Below are 21,847 nucleotides of genomic sequence, written 5' to 3'. Positions count from 1 at the left end.
TGAAACTCCAGCCTGCCGCTCTCTCTCTGTCAGCCAGTAAGAGCTCTAATATTGTCTTTTGAGGCTTTCATTGCTTAGTGCTGATGGAAGGGCCAGGGAGAGATCTGCATACATGCATACATGCATCTCCTACATAAGCTGTACCTGTCTATCTGCAGTCTTCTCTCCTCTACCTTCGTTCAAAGTGCCGAATTTATACAGTTTGTCTGAGCTTTCAGGAGAAACGGGGCAAAGAATTTACAATCTGCATAGTTCAGTCAGGAGAACCCCGAGAAATGATTGGAGGAAAAAGACACACCCTCTTCCACACAGCTCACAGGAATAGAGCTGAGGCTCTCAATTTACTAGAGCTCCCTCCTGTCACCATTTTCCTCTTGGTTTTAGGAAAACCTGTCAGAAGTGGTTCATGCTGATAGCAGAGAAACAAAGCAGCAGGCAGAAATGACACTTAGTGCTCTTAATTCAGACAAGCACACACTATAGAATGATATGCTTAGTTCATATTTCATGAGGTTTACAATCACTTTAAGTGATTCTGTTATATTTTCAGGCACTGAAATTTGAAACGTTTACTTGTATTCTATGTACTGGTGTTCCATTTACCGAAATATATGTTGACCCAACTGTGTCAAAGTAACCCCTTACCAATTTCTTTTTTCTCATGTGTTTAAGAAGGCCTGTCACTTAACCAGAAGACGTCACTCCTTTATTATCAAGCAACCTACAGAGGCCCAATACATTGTGTATACTGCATATTGAAGAAAGAGGGCTTCACTGGAATGTATCGTGGAGCCGGAGCAATGATTCTAAGAGATGTTCCAGGTTACTGTTTATACTTTATCCCCTACACATATATCTGTGAGTGGTTGACCTCAGATCATCAGAGCACACCAAGTGCTTTCTCAGTGTGGATAGCAGGTGGCCTTGCAGGTACACATTTTCTGTATTTTCTTTATATTACATAGGCATGTTCCTGCTGTATTATTGTATAAGATGCAACAGATATAAATGGAGCTGGAGAAGGTGTATATTCCCCCAATACACATATAGCTACATAGTTAATCTGGTTGAAAAAAGACACTATTCCATCCAGTTAAACCAACATAAAAAAATACACCACACACACAAATAGAAAACTTCCATATACACTATTCTATTCCCACATTTGATTAAGAGGAAGACAAAAAAAACCCAATAAAGCATGATCCAATTTGCTCCAGTGGGGGGGAAAATTCCTTCCTGAACCCCCAAGAGGCCATCGGATACTCCCTGGATCAACTTTAACTGTAAATATTAGTATTCAGTTATATTATGTGCATTTAGGAAATAATGCAGGCCTTTTTGAAAGCAATCTATTGAGCTGGCCAGAGCCAGCTCTTGAAGGAGTATATTCCAAATTTTCTCAGCTCTTACTGTGAAGAAGCCTTTCAGTATTTATAGGTAAAGTTGATCCAGGGAGTTTCTGATTACCTCAGAAAGGAATTTTTTCCCCTACTGGAGGAAATTGGATCACGCTTTATTGGGGTTTTTTTCCTTCCTCTAGATCAACTGTGGGTATACAATAGTGTATAAAGAGTTTTTCTATTTGTGTCTGTGGTGTGTTTTTTTTTGGTCGAACTGGATGGACTAGTGTCTTTTTTCAACCAGAATTACTATGTAACTATGTATTTGGAGATTAAATCTCTTTTCCTCCAGATGTAAAGAGTGCCCCCTTGTCCTCTGTGATGACCTTAACCTCCTTAGCGGTATTCCCGAGTGTAGCTCGGGGTAAAATTTCTATACCAAAAGCGGTAACCCTGAGCTACACTCGGGCTTACCATGCGGCGTTGCTCTGGGGGTCCCTGCAGCACCTACCTTGTCCCCTGCAGCATCCCTGTCCATCTCCTCCGGCCGATGCCTTCTGTGTTCCGGTCCCTGTGACGTCGGGACGTACAGGCACCGGAACCGGCGGGAAATTTGAAATTTTTAAAAAATGTCATTTTTGCTGTCATTGCTGCTTCAATGCATTTCACATACATTTTGTCCCTACTGCTTTGTCCTGTGCCCTGCCTGCATTTTGAATGTTCTTTCTGCCTGGAAACTTAGAAAAGTACATGGCGTCCAAAAAGCATCCCTTTACGTCAAAAGCGGTTTTAGAACAGCGATAGTAAATCAGAACCACTTGCAGAATTGAGTGATAATGATTCGTGGGGAAATTCATCATCAGACACTGAAAACGATTTTGCGACTTTGCTCAGCGATGTGCGAATTTGCCTCTGTATTTCAAATTTCAGTGTTTTTGGTTTGATTATATTATTGAATTAAATTTATTATTATTATATTATTTTTTATGATTATTTATTAAATTATAATTTATGATTTCGTGTTTCAAATTTTATCATATCCGGAATGTTTACTAGACTCTTGTTCGTACAGATTTCAGTGAGTTATTCCTAAAAATTACAGCCTACAATAAAAAACTACATACATGCAAAACAATGGTACCGCTTTCAGCACAAAAAATCGGAAAGAATCATACCGCCAAGGAGGTTAAGGTGAATAACTCTACACCGAGTTCACTATATGGACCACCTATGTGTTTATACATGTTGGCCATATCTCCTTTTAATCTCTATTTCTCAAGAGAGAATAAATTCAGTTCAGCTAATCGTTCCTCATAGCTGAGCTTGGTTGCCATTCTCTGCACTTTCTCCAGTTCCCCAATATTCTGTTTGTGAACTGGTGGCCAAAACTGAACTGCATATTCCAGATGAGGACTTACTAATGATTTGTACAGGGGTAACATTCTCTCTCTGGAGTATATACTTCTTTTAATACAAGAGAAGATTTTGATCGCTTTGGAAATCAAAACTTGGCATTGCATGCCATTATTAAGCTTATAATCTACCAGAACACCCAGATCCTTCTCCACCATTGACTCCCCCAGTTGTACCCCCCTTAGTATGTATGATGCATGAATATTATTAGCCCCCAAGTGCATAACTTTACATTTATCAACATGAAACCTCATTTGCCACATAGTTGTCCAAGCAGTGCATTGAGGTCAGCTTGTAAATTGGAGACATCCTGTAAGGATGTTGTTCTACTGCATAGCTTAGTGTCATCTGCAAATGCTGAAATGGTACTTTTAATCCCAGACCCTATATCATTTATAAGTACTGTGATTTAAAAGTAAGGGTCTGAACCTTGGGGTACACCACTAACAACCCTAGACCATTCAGAGTGTGACTAATTACCACTACTCTCTGAATACAGTTTTTTAGACAGTTTTCTATCCATTTACAAACTGATTTTTCCAGGCCTGTACACTTTACCTTACACATTAGCCATGTGTGGGGAACTGTGTCAAACGCTTTTGCAAAATCCAAGTATACTATGTCTACAACCACTCCTTTGTCTAAGGTTTTGCTTACCTCCTCAAAAAAAGAAATTAGATTTCTCTGACAACTTCTGTCTTTCATGACGCCATGCTGACCTTTGCTTAAAATGTTTTTTTTCTAACAAAAACTCATCTATGTGTTCTTTTATTGAACTCTCCAGTATCTTCTGGACTATAGAAGAGTTAAACTAACAGGTCTATATTTACTTGGTAAAGACTTTTATCCCTTTTTACATATAGGCACCACATTGACCTTATGTCATTCCAGTGGTACTATTCCAGTCAATAAAGAGTCCCTAAAATTAGAAACAATGGCTTTGAAATGACAGAGCTCAATTCTTGTAGGACCCGTGAGTGTATGCCATCCAATCCAGGTGCTTTATTCACCTTTATTCTGTCTAAATATTTCTGGATCATACCAATTGTGAGCCAATGTGGATAAATTGTGGCTATGCAATATCCCCACTATGGACATGAGCTCCTCAATGCTCCTTTGTATACACAGAGCTTTCTCTTTGTACTCACTCCAGATTTTTTTGTAAAATGCCTACATGCTCAGACCTTACCAAAGACCTTAAGTGTAAAATGTCCATATGAATTAAAGTCCGAAATAGTCTATGTCTTTCATAGCAGAATGTGGCAGTAACCTGACAGTGAAGGAAACTCTGTCAATCTGGAAAAAAAAACTGAGAAGTGAGGTTATTTACAAAAACTGCATGGTGCAAAATCTGTGCATGGAAACCAATCAGTTTCCAGGTTTTATTGTCAAAACATAATTGAACAAGCTGAAGTTAGAAGCTGATAGGTTTCCATGCACAGCAGCACCAAATTCTGAGTGCACCAGTTTTAGTAAATCTCCCCCAAAGGGTATCCAACTAAGTGCAGTATTAAAACACAAATGTAGGTTTAACCCTCTTTCTGGTGATAACTGGAAGATGTTGGATTTCATATAATTTTCTTTCATGTCCATGGTGACAATAGTCACCAGGACAAACATAGAGACAAATCTACTTTGCGAGCCTCCAGCAAGCAGAACAGTGAGCAGCATAGAGGTGACATCACCAAACCGTAGACCTTACTCTAAATCTGGTTGAACTAACAGCCAGAAGCAACGGTGCCTTACATCTCACACTGCATTCAATGCAGGTGAAACTTCCTAATGCATTTGTTTAACGCATTAAACAATTAATTCACTACCAGTGAATATTTGTTGAAAGTCACGTTCACTTTTTTAGGTGTGAAAAAAATAACTTTTGAGAGTATATCCTAATAACTTGACCTTTTTAGAAACTGAGAAAGGTCCTGAGGCAAAAATGACTGTTAAATTTCTGAAGCAAAGAACCTGCCTGAGAGGCACACATCGCTGACATTTTTTGTTTCTATTGTTAGACAGTAATATTCCTGTATCTTTAGAGACATGTCACTTTTGTCAAAATTAAAAAATAAAATAAAAATGAAACACCATGTTGGTGGCTAAAATAAAAACAGGTGGCAGGGAGGCAAAGGGGCAGCTTCACCCTGTATATTTATTGCTCACAATAAATGCGTATGTGGGGGTGAGGAGGCTCAATTTTTTTAATGTGTGTGTTTTTTAATTTTTTTTAACTTATGATTTTGCTATCACATAGGGGACCAATATTCCCATATGTGATAGCATATGAGTGACAGGTCCTCTTTGTAGGGGGTAGGGGGCAGTGTGTGCAAGAAGGGGGCAGGAGAGGAGCAGTGTGTATAGTGAGGGAGCAGTAAATACACTCAGGCTACACTGAAGGATCACTAGCTGCCCTACGTCTCTGCCAGTTTTTAAATGTGATTACCAGCTTTTATTTTCTTCACTATAGATCCAAAAATGAGCGGTCATTTTCCCCTCTGCTAAAGGAAACTAAGGGGCGGGGTCACTGGGTAATGTCACTGGGTGAATCCGCCCCTTAGTTTCCCTTAGCGGACGAGAGGATGACAGCTCATTCTCAGAGCTATAGTGAAGGGAAAAAAAAAAGCCTGTAATTACATTTAAAGTGTTACTAAACTCACAGTAAAATCAGTCTGTATATGCAGTACAGCATGCTTGTTATACTCACTGTGGAACCTAAGGGGTTAATCCTCTGCATTTTGTAAAAAGGCTGTTTGATCCTTTCTTCTCTGTTCCTCCCCTTTTTCAGGCGACCACCACTTATCAGACTGAACCATAGGCATGCACATGCGCAGTTTGGTGTATATTGCTAGAGAAGTTTTTTTTTTCTTGGGTGAGTACATGTGATCAGCACAGGGCCAATCAGCACTGTCCAGATAGAGGTCTGGGACATCCTTCTAGAGCAGAAAGAAAACTCCTCCTACAAGCTTTAGCTAATGCTGGGCTGGACACTGATAGAAGTCACAAGACTGCTCTAACTGCTGATGAGAAAAGGTATTTAGCAGTTTATATTTACTAAAATAATTGCATTGGATGCAGGGTCCTGGGTTTAGTAACACTTTAGGAACCGGCATTGTTTTTAAATGCAATTACCGGCTTTTTTCTTTGCTATAGCTCCAAGAATGAGCTGCCATCCTCTCCTCCGCTAAGGGAAACTAAGGGGCGGGGTCACCAGTGACATTACCAAGTGACTGCGACCCTTAGTTTCCTTTAGCAGAGGAGAGGATGACAGCTCATTCTTGGAGCTACACCAAAGAAAAAAGCAGGTACTTGCATTTAAAAACAATGCCGTTTTTTAAATGTAATTACGGCTTTTTTTGTCCCCTTTACTATAACTCCAAGAATGAGCTGTCATCCTCTCCTATGCTAAGTGACATTACCCAGTGACCCCACCCCTTAGTTTCCTTTAGCGGAGGAGAGGATGACAGCTCATTCTCAGAGCTATAGTGAAGGGGAAAAAAAAAGCCATAATTATATTTAAAAAACAGCATTGTTTTTAAATGCAATTACCTGCTTTTTTCCTCAGTGTAGCTCCAAGAATGAGCTGTCATCCTCTCCTCCGCTAAAGGAAACTAAGGGGCGCAGTCATGCAGTAATGTCACTAGTAACCCTGCCCCTTAGTTTCCCTTAGCGGAGGAGAGGATGACAGCTCATTCTCGGAGCTATAGTGAAGGGGGAAAAAAAGCTGGTAATAACATTTAAAAACCAGTAGTGATATTTATTGGTATCTCACTATGTACACTATTCCTCTCCTGTCATTTTCCGCTGCCCCCCCCCCCCCCATATATAGTACACACAGCCCCCTATCTGCATCTGTATCGGCTAAACTTTTTGCAGATAGGACTATTTTTGGCTGATGTGTTTCGGCCCATCCCTAATTAATAGTAACCCTATCGAATGAGTGTTGCTTTGGGTGCCAAAATTCTGTGCATACAAGTTCCAGCTATGGAAATCTGGACTTGACAGTTACTTATAGCAACCAGCTGCAGTTTTTACTTTTTTTTATCAGTTTAGCCATTCCGAACAATGAAAAATGATTTTGGATTACTATATGTTTTTTTGTCTCTTGCCTAATAAAAAAATAGTTTTTGAGCCCCTTATGTGCTATAGGAACCTATGACTAAAAACACCACCACCCACTACAACAGAGGCTTGTGAAGATGTTTCTAACATTTCTTTATAGCTAAAGATATCACAAATACAGCAACTGAACCCCCTGGCCACCCTCTCTGACACAAGAAAGCAAAACCTGCATTGACACTAGCATACCTCGGCTTTTATCGCTATATTGCTAGTCTGGTATTCATATATTTTTGGGGGGCTGTAGTGGGATGTTTTAGGTAAATGTAAATGTGTTTTTAAGTTAGGATTCAGCCTTTTATAGCTTTTCGCTTACATAGAGTTGCTTACTCTTTTATGGCCTTGTTTACATAAAAACAATGGTTGAGTTTAAAAATAGGATAACAGTTTACAAATTAAGTTATGTATGTGATGTATGCTAGAATAGTATGTTAACAACCTTCCCATTGCAATTGCTTAACCACACCATGTTTGTGGTTAACATCAAAATCAAACAAAACCGTTCATGGCTCAGTGTCTTCAGTAATATACATGTATTGTGGAGGAAATTTGGAGGGGTCTGTGTTTTTTCTTTTAATGAAGTTTTCGTTGCAGATAGGCAATTTAAACTGTCATTTTATTTTTAAATTATATTTTTGCTGTAGCACATCGTACAGCAAGAATGAAAAAAAAATTGTGTAGCCCCCCTCCCCCCCCAAGATGCATACTCTAGCCTTTCAGTCTGGTATGGATTAAGGTGTTACCTTATGAAATAAAAACCCAAAACATGCATGAGACCCCACAGGAAATCCATACAAGTCCTAAAAGGTCTGTTATGGATTTGAGGGGGGCTCCATGCAAAAAAACTAAAAAAATGGGGGCGGTCCCACTAAAAATCTATATCAGACTGCTATTTCATACATACAGCCTGGCTGTCCAGGAATGGGGGGGGACCGGTGTATGCCCTCCCCTTCCCTGAACCATGCCAGGCCACATGTCCTCAACATGGGTGGGGTGCCGTGACAGAGGGGAAACTCGCTGGAAAAGCACCTTTTCCCCTTATGGGTCTGCTATGTATTTTGGGGGACCTTTGGGGTCTGTATACTGTTTCTTTTAAAGAAAAGTAGGAAGGAGAGAAGCCCAGAAAATTAGCATTTTTAATTTGACAGATTCAGCTCCTATTGATTTCAGTGGGGATTGAGTTCTGCATTCAAACTACTTTGAAGTTCAGTGCACCCCTGCCAAATCCAGAGGAGTTTGGCTCATCACAACCTGAGGGAAGTGCTGGCAAATGGAATACTGGGAAAAGGGAGCATGTCAACCTCCTGTCCCTCTGGATTCCTCGTGCTGACACTTGTCTTGGGAAGGTACTTGAAGCCAAAGATATCAATGTAGCCATCTTCTTGCAAGCTGCATTAAATGGCTGTGGGGGCATCCTGTACTCCTAAGGAACAGAACACTGTAATAAAAAAAATTATTTGACTTTTTTCCTGAAGCATTCCATTGCATTAATAGAGTATCGCTCTATTGCTCCTATAACTGACATCAGCCAACATGACATGTAATGAATTGGTGCAGCTCATATAAAACAGCCTGTCAGGCTACAATATGCTGTAGAAAATTGGAAACTGATCACACACAGGACGCCGACTCACTGTGAAAAAATTCAGCCTGATATTGTGACATGGCTTCAGCTCTGCTCTCCACCCACAGGAGAGGTTCCTCAGACCCCTAGTGAGTTGGCATTCTGTGTGCGATTGCCAATGCACCACAACTCATCCCTTTTTTTGACAATGCAGCACACCACAATGCAGTTTGTATGCAGTACGGTGCACTGCAGCATATTGTGTTCTACTGTACTGCTTGGAGCGCCATTCATTATAAATAGCTCCAAAATAAATACATACATAGAGCAGGTGTGTTGCCATGCATTGCAGTGTACAGTACGTTGCTGAAGTGCACAATACACAAGTGTGAATGACCCATTTAAGTATGTTAGAGTCACTGTAATCCTTTGTATTAGTTTAACTGTATCCCTCCACTATGACGGCATTACCACCACATACATACAGGAAATGTATGGGAGGTTTCCTGACCACACTAAAGTTTGCGCAGCACCTGGGAGGATTCACAGAATAGCAACTGTATTTGTTCTTCTACCCTGGTAATTACGTAGGTGTTTTATGGCTTTATGTGTTGATGGTATTGACTGTTCTTTATTTAGATTAGTGCAGGGGTCCAGTTCACTCTCAGAAGTCGTTCTGCATACAGTCATATTGCAGTCAATTTATTTTGATAATAGCAAAGCTTTCAGTGTATTAAAAATGTTGTAATAAGAATGTCATCAACCACTTAAACTGTCCCACTCTAGTTTCCTTCAATACCTATTTCTTTTATTCTTTTTTTTTTTTGCAATTTAAAAGTAAAAAAGTGAAAGGAGGTGGCACATCAATCTGAATCCACTTAAAATACACCAAGACTTTACCACTGCTACACTGGAATGGTAAAAACTATATGACAAATTGACTTTATTGTTATAAATAGCCAGAAGCATATGCTGCTAAAATTGTAAAACATTAATTTATATAACAAATTAAATAATGTTTGTCCTACAATAAAGTAAATTATTTACCAACCCATTGCATTTTGTATGTCCATAAAGGAAAGCTGTCATTTCTGGTATACTATTACATAGACCTATGCCCCTCTGTTAAGCTCTGTTTTTCCTTCACCATGAATGAATATGGATGTCAAATCAATGATCAATCAATAATTAATATCCATTCCATTCTGTTCTGGTTCAGCAGATGTGCTGCTCGGAACAGATGGCGTCCATTTGAAAGAACCCTTAGATGAGGCTTTTTTCAATTTATTTTACCCGGTAATGCTGTGAATATAATACTTCTTGTCCCTTCATGTCTACACTCATTCACACCTGAAATCTATGAGGGTTTTTTACTGAAACTGAAAAGTTTAAAATCTGGTGCAACTCTACATAGAAACCAATCAGCTTCCAGGTTTTATTGCCAACGCTTAATTGAACAAACTGAAGTTAGAAGTTGATTGGCTACCATGCACAGCTGCACCAGATTCTAAGTGCACCACTTTTAGTAACTCTACCCCTATGGATAAAGCCATGGTTGTCAAACAAGTTGGGATTCAAACATGACTGCCTTTGTTTATCTCAATTACATGGTGGATTGATTGGACTAGTAGTTTTTGAAATAGATATAACATTGTATATGTCATCTTTTCAGATCACAGTGACAAGGACATTGCATTTCTGGCAAAATCAACAGGTATTTTCTGTACTTGCTGCAAATGTTCTTAGGCTGAAAAAGGAACCTAATGCAGCCTCTAACACATTTGGTAGAGGCAATATATTAAATTTTTTTTTTTAGGGTTAGATATCCTTTAACTAAGCACATTGTAATGTTTTAAATATTGTAAATATTTGATTTTTTTTTAAGTCAAGCTATTTGCTCATTTCTTTGTATTCTATAGATTTGCAATTCTATATTAAGTTGGCCATAGTAATTAAAATAAAGAAATTAAATTAAGTATGTGTTGTTAATTTTAAACCAGTAATAAAGGAGCATGGTCATTTTTCAACAAATGCTTGGTGTCAGTATATTTATTTAATGTGTCTTATTTATTTTGTATTTCAATGGTTTTTATAAATTTTTAACAGTTTAACACAGGAGCAGCAAATCCCGCCCACGCAGGGGCTATCAATGGCACATAAAAAAATTTAAAAAAAACAGTGCTCTAACACCAACAGAGCAAAAGGTGCGCCCATGCAGGGTCTATCAATGGCACTTAAATGACAAAGCATTAGTATAACACCGATAGTAACTCAAACCAAAGGCAGCTATCCACTGCCACACCAAAAACCAAAAAAATAAGGGAAAGGAAGGAGGAGTACAAAAGAAAAAAGATAACAAAACCAAGAGCAGGGGTCCAAGAACGCCAATACCGAACAACATCACATCCCCAGACTAGCCGGGGGGAGCGTGGGAAAAGCATATTGCAACCACGGCTCCCATATTTTCAAGAATTTACGTTGGGAGTCATTGCAGATACTTGACATCTGTTCATTGAACATCATAGTGGTCATATGGTCTCACACCCCCTGAAGAGGGACAAACGGGCTCTTCCAGGCCTGAGCAATTGTTCTAGTGGCCAACAAAAACAAATAGGAAGCCAACTTCTGCTGATGAGCCAAGAGGCCCGGTATGGGACAATGAAGATAAGCATACCGAGCATCCAGGCCGCGCTCCCGCTGAACAACATATGAAAGAGGAGTGTGCGTCTGTTCAAAGCTGCATAAAGAAGGGAAATAAGGCCTGGGGTGCCCAGACGCTGTTGGCAAAGCAGTTCAAAGGCAGATTTCTGGTACGGGAAAGCAGAAGTGCCCCGCAGTGAGATCAGCCAATGCCGCAATTGAAGGAAACGAAAAAATTCCGCTGGAGGGACATCCCGTGACACCCGAAGAAAAATCCAGGTAGGGAAGGACCGAGAAGTCTAAAAGTGTCGCACTGGCTGCCCTCATTGGTTGATCTGAACCCGGTGGAAAGAGAGGGTTAGTAATTGGGAGCAAAGGCAAGAAAGGTGACATCAGGCCACTGGAGTAACGTACCGAGTCCCACACTTGTAAGCCATGGAGTAAAATCGGACTCAGTGCCGTAGGGCGCAGGGCAGGAGGAAGCCATAGAGGCATCAATGTTCCAATAGGAGAACAATTAGGTAGTTCCAGCAGGACCCAGAGAGGAATGTCTGAGGAAGCGTGCAACATAGACAGCGGGCAATCTGGCTCACCTGATAATACTTAGTTACATTAGGCACGCCAAGACCACCCTGGAGTCTACGAACAAAAAGCGTAGTTCTGGAGACTCTGGGGCGCTTATCGGCCCAGATAAAACTCATAATCTTCGCCTGAATCAACCGAAGAAAATGAGGAACACGCACTGGAAGGGTGCGAAAATAGTATAACAATTTCAGCAAGATGGACATTTTCACTGAATTAACCCGTCCTATCCAAGACAGGTGCGGAAATTGCCAAGAGTGCATAAGAGAGGACACAGAGCGAAGCAATGGATAATAATAATAAGAGAAGAGGAAGCCCATTTGTAAGGAAAGAGGGACTGTAGGTGTGAAACCAAATCTGAGGCCAAGGTAATATTGAGAGCAACAGTCTTATCCAAATTAATACAGAGACCCGAAATCAAGGAGAAGCGCTCAAGAACCTGTTGCAAGTTTGGAAGCGTCGTCAGGGGATTAGTGAGAGCATCGTCTGCAAAAACGTTCAACTTGAACTGCTGTCCCATGTATGGAACCCCCGATACATTACAATCGGTCCAGAGCGCCAAAGCCAGCGGCTCAAGAGCCAGGACAAAGAGCGCCGGGGATAGGGGGCAGCCCTGTCTCATCCCTCGCCAAATAGGAAAGGGATCTGAGAAATACCCAGTGTACTTAACGGAAGCCGAAGGGGAAGAATACAAAGCTTGAATCCAAGAAAGAATAGAATCCTCAAAACCCCAACGAGACAGCACCATAGATATTCCCAGGATAGAGAATCAAAGGCTTTATATATGTCTAAGGACAGTAAGAATCCCGGGATTTTCCGCTGTTGTAGAAAATGTATAAGATGGACCACCTTATGAACGTTATCACCCGCCTGCCTCCCAGGGACGAAACCCACTTGGTCCCTGTGGACCAGACTACGCAAATATTTATTGATACAAAAACTAAGAATCTTGCCCAATATCTTCAGGTCTTCATTAAGAAGAGAAATGGGCCAGAAGGCTTGCGGCTCCTGCACAACATTGGTCGTTTTAGGAATCATGGAGATATGAGCTCTAAGTGCGTCCGGAGAGGGCAAAGAGCCCTGTCATAACTCATTAAAATAGTCAGCCAAGAAGGGCGCTAACAGGGTTGCAAATTTCTAATAATAAAGACCGGAGAAGCCGTCGGGACCTGGGGCCGCGGTGGACCATAGAGATTTGAATAGCTTAGAGCACTTCTGATATGGTGACACCAGCGTTGAGGGCCATCTGCGCTACCTCGGATAATCCAGGAAGTCGGAGATGTTGGAGGAATGCCTCTGCCTGAGCCACGGGGAAGGGATCTGGTTTAGCGTGAAGGCACGAAAGGAAGTCTGTGAAACAGGAGAACATCTGCTGGGGATTAGAAGTACAGCCACCCGCGGGAAATCGTATCGGAGCGATTTATGGGGTTTCCCCACAAAACTGAGTTTCCTGGCCAGCATCGGACCCGGCTTATTAGCACAGGAATAAAATGTGCGTTTGGTCCAACGCAGGCCCGTTCTGCCTCTGAAGAGGCAAGTAGGTCCAACTCTGCCACCAGAGCATCCTGTGCGCGTTTATGATCCAACGAGCATCCGCAGAGGCCAGTAGAGAATGAAGCTCCAAAAGTCGCCGCTCCCGCTTCTGAACCGCCACCAGCTGTATAACATGACCCTGCACCGTGGCTTTATGCGCCTCCCACAGGGGCACTGCCGAAGAGACAGACCCCGAGTTTTCCATGAAGTATGTGCGTAAGAAAGATTCTATTTGTTAGCAGGTAACCCGAGTGGTCAATAAAGAATCATTAATGCGCCAGTGAAAGGGGCGCCGTACTGACTCAGAGAGGGCAAGGAAGAGTACCAGGGGATCATGGTCCGACCAGGGCGAGGAGGGAATAGCTATCCACCTGACCAAGGGAAGCTGCTGAACATGCATGAATATATGGTCAATTCTACAAAAACTGTCATGAGGGTTGGAATAGAATGTACAGTCTTGCTCAGTTGGGTGAAGTTCCCTCCATACGTTCGCCAGCCCCGCCGTCTGCAAGAGAGAGGGCATACGTTCCTCTAGCACTAAGTCATGAGAAGGGGCCGTCCCCCGGGCATAGCACCTCTTCCATGTGGAATCCAAGGTAACATTTGAATCTCCCAAAAGAAGAAGACCCTTGGAGTGTCGGGAAACAATGGTGCAAAGATGAGAAAAGAATTTATGCTGAAAGCGATTGGGCGCGTAGTAAGAGACAAAAGTAACCTCCTGGTCCCAGAGGGTGCCCTGCAAAAGCAAATACCTGCCCATGGGGTCCGCTATATTCCGAGCACAGACAAAAGAAAGATTGTGTTTGAAAGCTATCAATACTCAGGAGCTGAGGCCGTGTAAAAGGTGGGATAATGAGATGAAAGATACCGTGGAGCGGAGGACTGAAAAAACCTGGTCTCCTGTAAACATACCACATCAATTTGTTGCGATTTGAGGTGATGAAAAACTTTAGCCTGCTTCTGAGGCGAATTGAAGCCTTGAACATTTTGTGAGTGCACTTTCAGAAGGGGTGAGGCCATGGCGGTATCAGCACAGCACGCTCCACAGAAGAAGCATAAGTCGGCCAACAATTTCCACTCCCAATGGCGTTCAGACCATGGCATCCCAAAACCCTGCATTAAAAAAAAAAAAAAAAAAAGAAGAAAAGAAAACAAGAAAAGAAAATGACACAAGAAGTTTATACAACAGTACAAACGTGTCCCGCCAATGATGACATGCATCCTCCTACACTTGAAGGATACCAGTTGGGGGTGGCTCTACCACCGGACGCATGGCTGCAAATGAAAACATCAAAAACATAAGCCCTCAGGGGGCCAAAAGGCAATAAACACAATTTAACGGGGTACCAAAGTAATAAAATATAAGTCTCAGAAGTGAGAACATCCCCAGTAACCTCCCCATAGAAGCCCAGCTAAACTAGGGGGCCAACCCCCTCTAGGAGGATGACTACAGTCCGCCGTGGTACCTCAAACCACAGCCCAAGTGGTCCCCACACACCTCCCCGTAGGACCGGCACCCAACCTTGGCCCATCAGGCCAACCTCCCACCCGGAGCCCGAGGGAACCATCACCCCATTCCACCAATGGGAACCCGAACAACGGCACCCGGATCCATGGTAGGCCACAACAGCAAAAAGTCATAATCCGTAAGTCCAGGAAGAGACCCCCCCCCACTCAGGGATGGAACCCAAGGGAACAGGCCAGATTAGGCCCAACCCGGAACACTAACAAACTGAAAAAGTCCTAAGGGCCAAATTCACGGTCCCGTCAGGAAAGTCCAATGGTGAAACACAACGTGGGTGATCCAAGATACATCTTCAGCCCAGAGAAGAGCAGGACAGACTTGATCGTAGAGGGGTCTGAGGGAGAGCCCTCTTCATGTAGGGCGACTGCTCCCAGAGGTGGCCCAGAGGAAGCGGACTAGCTGGGGATCAGAATGAATTTGCTGGGCTCTGAGTAGCGGCCTCTAGTGAAAGAAGGTGTAAAGATTCCAGGAGAGAGTGGCCCTCCTCCGGCGTGGCAACAGAGTGACTGCAGCCCTGGTAGTTGAAGGTGAGGCGGAACGGAAAGTCCCAGGCGTATTTAATTCTGTGGTTCACCAGGACCGAAGTGAAGGGTTTCAACTGGCGACGCTTCTGATGAGTGGTCTGGGAGAGGTCCGCGAAGAGCTGGTAGCAATGCCCCTGGAATCTGAGGTCTGGGTTGTTTCTGGACGCCAAGAGGATATTTTCCTTAGTGTGATAGTAAGTGAACTTGATGATAATGTCCCTCGGGGGCCCATCCGGTCGTCTGGGGCCCAATGCACGGTGTATGCGGTCGAATTCGAGTCGGTCAATGGGAATGGCGGGCGTCAGCTCTTGAAACAGAGCAGTAGCGGTGGAGGTGAGATCTGTGACTGTTTCTGGGATACCCCTTAATCGCAAATAGTCGCGGTTGGAACGGTTTTCAAAATCCTCAAGCCGGAGCAGTGCATCTGCTAATTCTTTCTTGATGTCACATAAATCCTGTTCGTGACTTTCAATGACCATGACCGCAGCGTCCATTTTATCTTCGAGATCGTTCATCCGATTGCCCAACTCCCAAATTTTTCGCGAAAGATGGTCGGCCAGCTTGGAGGTAGAGGAGACAATTCTGACTGCAGCATGGACTTGAGGCGGCGCTCCTGCATCCCTCTGAAGGGATGCCTCTGATGCCAGGTCGTCATCACCTCTGGAGTCCGGCCCACCCGCGGGTAGCGGCAGCAGGGAACCCGAAATCGAGGCCGGGGCTTCAGTTGCGGCCTCCGACGGAAGACACAGACTCTCAGCTGGGGCCCTGGAACCCTCTGGCGGCGGACCCGAAATCGAGGCCGCGGCTTCAAACGCGGCCTCTGGCAGGTAGGCTACTAATTCTGGTATGGGCCGTCGGGTGCTGGAGGTGCAGGCGGCCGCTGACTTCTTGCCCATCGGGGGCCAGGAGGAGTTGGAGGGAAGGCCAAACCCCCCCCCCCCGAGGGCTGAAAATCATCCGATGTGCCCGGCGGCCGAGGAGCAGGCTTAGAATGCAGCCATCCCTGAAGCTGCTCACGAGCACCCCCCTGTCCTATTTATTTTGTATCCTGCTGTTTTGCTCCTGGGGTGCTGCTTGCAATTCTATTACTGATCCTTAGTCCATCACGTATGAAATAATGCTTTTTCATTGGGAACACTTTCATTGGTTATATTTTACATTTGAATTCTGTGTTTACAATGATATCTCTCTTTCCCTTTTTGTTTTTTAATTTTAGGTGCTATCTCTTGGGGAACTGCTACTCCCATGGATGTTGTCAAAACTCGTCTTCAAGCTGATAACTTATATAAACAAAAATATAAAGGAGTTAAAGACTGTATTTCACAAAGTTACCAAAATGAAGGTCTTCAGGTAAAGCAAATTAGACATTCTGTATTGATATTACAGCAGTGCATTTGCAAAAACTGAAGAATCAGTATATGTAGCAGTTGAAATGTTACTTGAAGATACAAGTGGGGGGCCTGGAACAGTTCAGCAGATACCTGATCTGCTCCTGCCTCGCAATTCCTTTCCTCAACCCATGCACCCTTGCAGCAATAGATCTTTTTTAATAATGATCTACTGCTGTTGGGAGATAGAGGACAGAGTTTGTCAGAGTGCAGGAGCAGGTCGAGTAAGCTCCTAGGCTCAGTGCTAGACCACAGCTGACCTGACACTCAGCAGTTCCAGCACCAAAACCATTGGAGATACTGGCATGAGCAGACTGCATTGCTCAAAACCTGAATTGAGGTCTGGAGAACAGCAGACCTCATGCTCAAAACTGACAGCCTTGTGTTGGTCACCATTCTTCAACCCATGCACTCTTGAAGCAACAGAACATTCCTAATAGTGAGCTACTGCTGTTGGTCACCATTGATTTAGACTTTCACTGATACCCAATGGCATTGCTCGACAAATTAGGTGTGTGCTTCTTTTGACACATTGTAACATTTTATAAACCATCAGCATTTTAAAAAATTCATGGTTTTCATGGTTTTTATCTTTTGTTGCATCTTACTGCTGCTGATCACCTACAGCCTTATTGCTGCTCTGCCTGTCTACTTGCATACACTCCAGTGATTGCTGCAGGTGACAACACTAAAGCACAGTTGTGAGAAGGGGACAGAACTTTGTCACCCTATAACAGATACTTGAAGGAGGACCTTCATTGCAGTGTCACCTGGTATTATTTTAAAGACTACTTCCAGTTTTGAAAATCCAGAATTGCGTTCTAGAATTACCATCTAGCATTAAGTTAATATATGCAAAAAATACTATAATTGTGGGAATGAAGAAGACATTAATAAGGATGCCCAAAGATATCTAATTTTTAGTCATGGGGCAGGCTTTCTTACTCAGGCTGTAGCTGTTTAATAATAAAAAATGAACTGTGGCACATTGCAAACCTTTTATTTGAATGCACCTAAAATGTAATTAGTTCTTTTAAATTGTATTTGATTTGGGATTTACATTAGAAATATAAGTCTGGCAGTAGGGTCTCTTTAATTGCAGTTGAGGCAGCTATGAATATGAGCTTAAATCTCTTATTAACAAGCAATTACTATATCATGTGTAGCCCTAGCATTACTGAGGTTATTATCACTACATATCACGCGTGCAGACATGCAGGAAATACTTACAGATGATGTGATTACAGGTATTTCCTGTACAAAAAAAGGAGGTCTGTTCAATCAGTTCTTATATGACCTCCAACATATTGGCCACAGCATTACACCTTCCTAAGGTTTCAGAAATGTTTTGTAATGAGAATTGTTTAATTTGAGTTTGTGTATATAGTGATGAGTGAATATGCCAAATACGAACTTCTAAGCACTAACTCAAAAGGTAATACACTATGTTCATAAGTTACATTGTAACATGGTATGAGAGGATGCTAGTTAAATGCAATTGAATGCATTCAGTGGTACTAAATGGCAACTGTATTGAAGGATGTACTAAAAATGCCTGTCTGACATCACCTTTAACCCATTCACTGACAGGCTGCCACATCATTTCTGCAACTTTCACTTTTTGCTATTCTTCACTAATTTGCTATGAAAGCTTGCAAAAGACTCCCCACCACCACCAAACCATACCTTTTCTAAAAGCACAGGACCAGTAGAATTAAAAGATAAAACTGTAAGTTAATAGATAACAGACGTTTTGTAAAATTTAAACTGTAGGCTTTTGTGAAATGGTTCCTGCAAATAAGCAACTTAAGCAAACCTTAAAATAGTTTTAAACTCAAAACTATTTTTTCTTTTACCTAAATGCGCTCTTTGCAGTAAAGTAAAAAAAATGTCCAATACTTGTCCTCCTACCCATCCCTAAACACTTACCCATGTACTCTGTTGAACTACTTCTGTCCCTGGCTGCAGCACTGCTTTCTCTTCCTGGCCTCACAGGAGACACTCAGAACAGCAGGAGCATTTATGAATGCACACAGCCTAGCTCGGAAGCACACCCACATGAGTGGCCCTATAGCACATGACTAGGGGCGGACTGACAACTCATGGGGCCCCCTACTGACCCCCGGCCCTCGGGCAGTGCCCGAGTTTCCAAATGGTCAGTCCACCCCTGCACATGACTTGCTATGGGAGCACCTGCAAGAGGAATTACAGGGCACTTCTGTGCAATATTCTTGGACAGAGCAGGTAAGTTTAATATCTTTAATATCACTTTAGGTTGGTGTTACACCTATGTGTTGTGGTAACACACGAAGGGCAATGCGTTGTGGTGCTATTCATTTTTAATGACACCCAAATGTACCTTGCTAGTGCACCTAAATGCATGTGTGTTTTAGGATATCACAATGCACATATGCAAACCATCTGTGCGTTGTGCTGCACTTTGTTAAAAAAAAGGGGTCAGATCGGAAGAATAAAATTAGGCTTACGCTTATGTCCACAGCAGGAAAAGGCTTTACTTTCTTTTTTCTTTTGAAATTTTTTTTTTTACTGTCACGTTACTGATAACTCCCTATGTGACAAAGTCATGAGATCTCATCAGAGAGGCTTAGGGCTCTCTGGAGATTCATGTAGTGATTGGATGACTCTGAATTGATCTTTCCTCTTCTAGTAAGGAAGAGTTTTGCTTTGTGGAGACATCAGAAATCTAAATAAAACACTGATGTGCTGAACTCTTTGTGCTGAATGTGGAGGTCATAAGCTTGGAGATGGAAAACTGAGCATAAACATGGAAGTGCTCAAAGTGTACTTTGTTTCAATTATTACAAAGGAGATTGGTGAAACTGAGCGAATTACTTCATTTTAGCACAGTTTCAATATTTGCTGGAAAACAATAGTAGTTAAGTGATTGGTTTTGCTTGTTGCCTAGAATTGTTCTTTCAACTTGACTGGATGTCTAAAGTAAACAGTTTCACTGGGTTACAGAAGAATTCCTCCAGTAGTACTATTCCCTCAATATTTATTTCCTAGGTCCATAAATCCAGTCATGGAAAAAATGTTACATATATTTTAAAGTAGATGTTGAATATGTTATTTATATTTCTGTTTCATGCACTTTTTATATGTTTTATTATCAGGCTAGTGTTTTAATTTTGAAGCATTCCATATCATACAGTACATTCCTGATTTATAGAAAAAAATAGCCTTACCTGCTAATTCTAGATAGTGTTGAATTTTCTCCCAGTTGCAATATATTGAGGGTAATACCTGTAATGAAGGAATATTTTTCTCTGGAATTTTGGCACATTTCTTGTACATATACTGTATTTATTGATATATCTTGAATGCCTCTCTAGTAGTAAAGTACCGTGACATTTATTAGAATGTCTTTTCTGTTGTAGGTACAGTTGACTTATGACCACTCTTTGTTAAAAGTACACATTAGAGGCATATTTAAAAGAGAGAGCTACCTGCTCTGTGCTGGATACTACAGTGTGTCTTAATTTTACAAGGACTGCAGCATTATGCTGAAGAGAACACTCTAATAAGAGGATAGGCCGCTCATATGACTTTCACATGTCATGTGACTGGTCTGTCATCTCAGAGAATTGTTTTCCATTCATGAAAATGAAGAAGGATATGCTTGCTCTGAAATCCGAAGACAAGCAAATCGCTAAACAAATATATAAAGCACACCATTGCTTTATAAATGTTCTGTTGTGTTTTTTTTAGTTTTTTTATTAAAGCAGTGGTATGGCTGTAGTAAACCCATACTGTTTTCTGTTAGTGCACACATCCTTTTCTTCCCCCTCCCCTGCCTCCAGCACATTCACAATAGATCATGCTTACCTACAGCCATGCCCCTGTGAGATCTCATTGTGAGGCCTTCCTTCCACCTCATGGCCTTCTTCAGTCTGTTGTGGTCACTATTCACTTCAATACAAAGCCTATCTGTTAGCCCATCAAGCCAGTTGAAAAAAACTTGGCTTTCAGACCCTACTATAGAAAGTATAATCAGACTGTAATAATGCATTATTACTATTATAAACTATAATCAAGTGAGAAGCCTATGGATCATCTCAGACAAAGTCAACAGAGCTTTCTCATTAAATAAATGTTTTTGGGTGAGTTGAATTGTTTTTAGCACACCTACAGTAGGAAAGCTGTAGTGGCTATGTGAAGTATTACACAATTTAACTAGTTGTATAAATCCACTTATGAATTGCAAATATAACACATACCTATACATTATTTCAGGTCTTTTTTAGGGGAATCACAGTCAACACCATACGTGGATTCCCAGCGAGTGCTGCTATGTTTCTGACCTATGAACTTTCATTGAAAGCCTTGAAGACTAGAAAGGAATCTGACTAGTAGAAAAACAGGCATGAAGAGGTTGTAATACTACGAATTACATGTTGACTGTTTTTTAGTTTCTTGTTGCCAAGAAAACTACCTTGTTTAAGATATTCAGCAAGGAAGCTATCTAGAAGAACTTCTTCCTACCACACACTTAATGATAGTGAAAAAGGAAGGAAAGTTCTGAGTTGTTGCGTCACATAGATGAGGTCAAGATCCTAATCACACATCTACAATCAGATATCAGGAATGTACTGTAGTCTTGTTCCATTACTTTGTATGTTACCAAAAATAAAGAAGAGGCTTATGAAACGTGTGGGTTAATAGTATTTGTCTGTCATTTCTGTGAACATGGAATAATCACAATATCTTTTTTATGTCATTGTCTTACCAATCAATATTTGCAATGCACTAATTTTATTTCCCAAATGTATTATGACTCAACTGGCTTCTAGGTACTTGGGAAAATTAGTGGCTTTATGCTTTAAACATATTTCTAAATTCTGTAGCTAGAAAAAATGCCCATATTAGTGAACAGGCTTCATAGGTCCCTCCATGGGTGGAAAGACTACTAGTCTACCACTACAAGGCTTGCTTGCTTGACTGATCTGTCCACAAATCCAGCAGGTGAAGTGTTAATGTAGTTTAGGAGTATTGACTTTACTCTGAAACCGCTATCTAAAAGTAATTGTTTCTTGTCAGTGACTCAGAAAGTTTGCAAGTCAGAGAATCTGTATGACAGCCAGGCAGCTAGAATTTTTAGAAGTAGCTCAAGCTACACATACAGTATCTCTCAGAACTGAATTAATTTAAGATGTACCCTCACAGCCATCTGGACATTGTGGTATTCATCTACAGATGCCTGA

General features: G+C 41.7%; 1 protein-coding gene across 4 annotated transcripts in view; it reads left to right on the top strand.

The window, feature by feature from the left end:
• SLC25A48 (solute carrier family 25 member 48) overlaps nucleotides 1-21,297 on the top strand; it is a 236,134-nt gene extending 214,837 nt beyond the window's left edge. For 2 of the 4 annotated variants that reach the window (XM_089664357.1, XM_089664252.1), the window contains exons 5-7: nucleotides 673-930; nucleotides 16,454-16,587; nucleotides 20,880-21,297. In XM_089664357.1, the coding sequence (XP_089520483.1) occupies nucleotides 673-930; nucleotides 16,454-16,587; nucleotides 20,880-20,996 (509 nt within the window). In that variant the 3' untranslated portion in view covers nucleotides 20,997-21,297. The remainder of the gene's footprint in view (nucleotides 1-672; nucleotides 931-16,453; nucleotides 16,588-20,879) is intronic. The other 2 variants (XM_089664293.1, XM_089664429.1) reach the window with 2 other exon arrangements.
• The last annotated feature ends 550 nt before the right edge of the window (nucleotides 21,298-21,847 follow it).

This window comes from Staurois parvus, unplaced genomic scaffold (assembly GCF_062004578.1).
Source record: "Staurois parvus isolate SC_StPar_1 unplaced genomic scaffold, SC_StPar_1.0 ptg000006l, whole genome shotgun sequence".
Lineage (NCBI taxonomy): Eukaryota > Metazoa > Chordata > Amphibia > Anura > Ranidae > Staurois > Staurois parvus.
The sequence above is the reverse complement of the archived record's forward strand: the minus strand, read 5'-3'. Positions and strand labels throughout refer to the sequence as shown.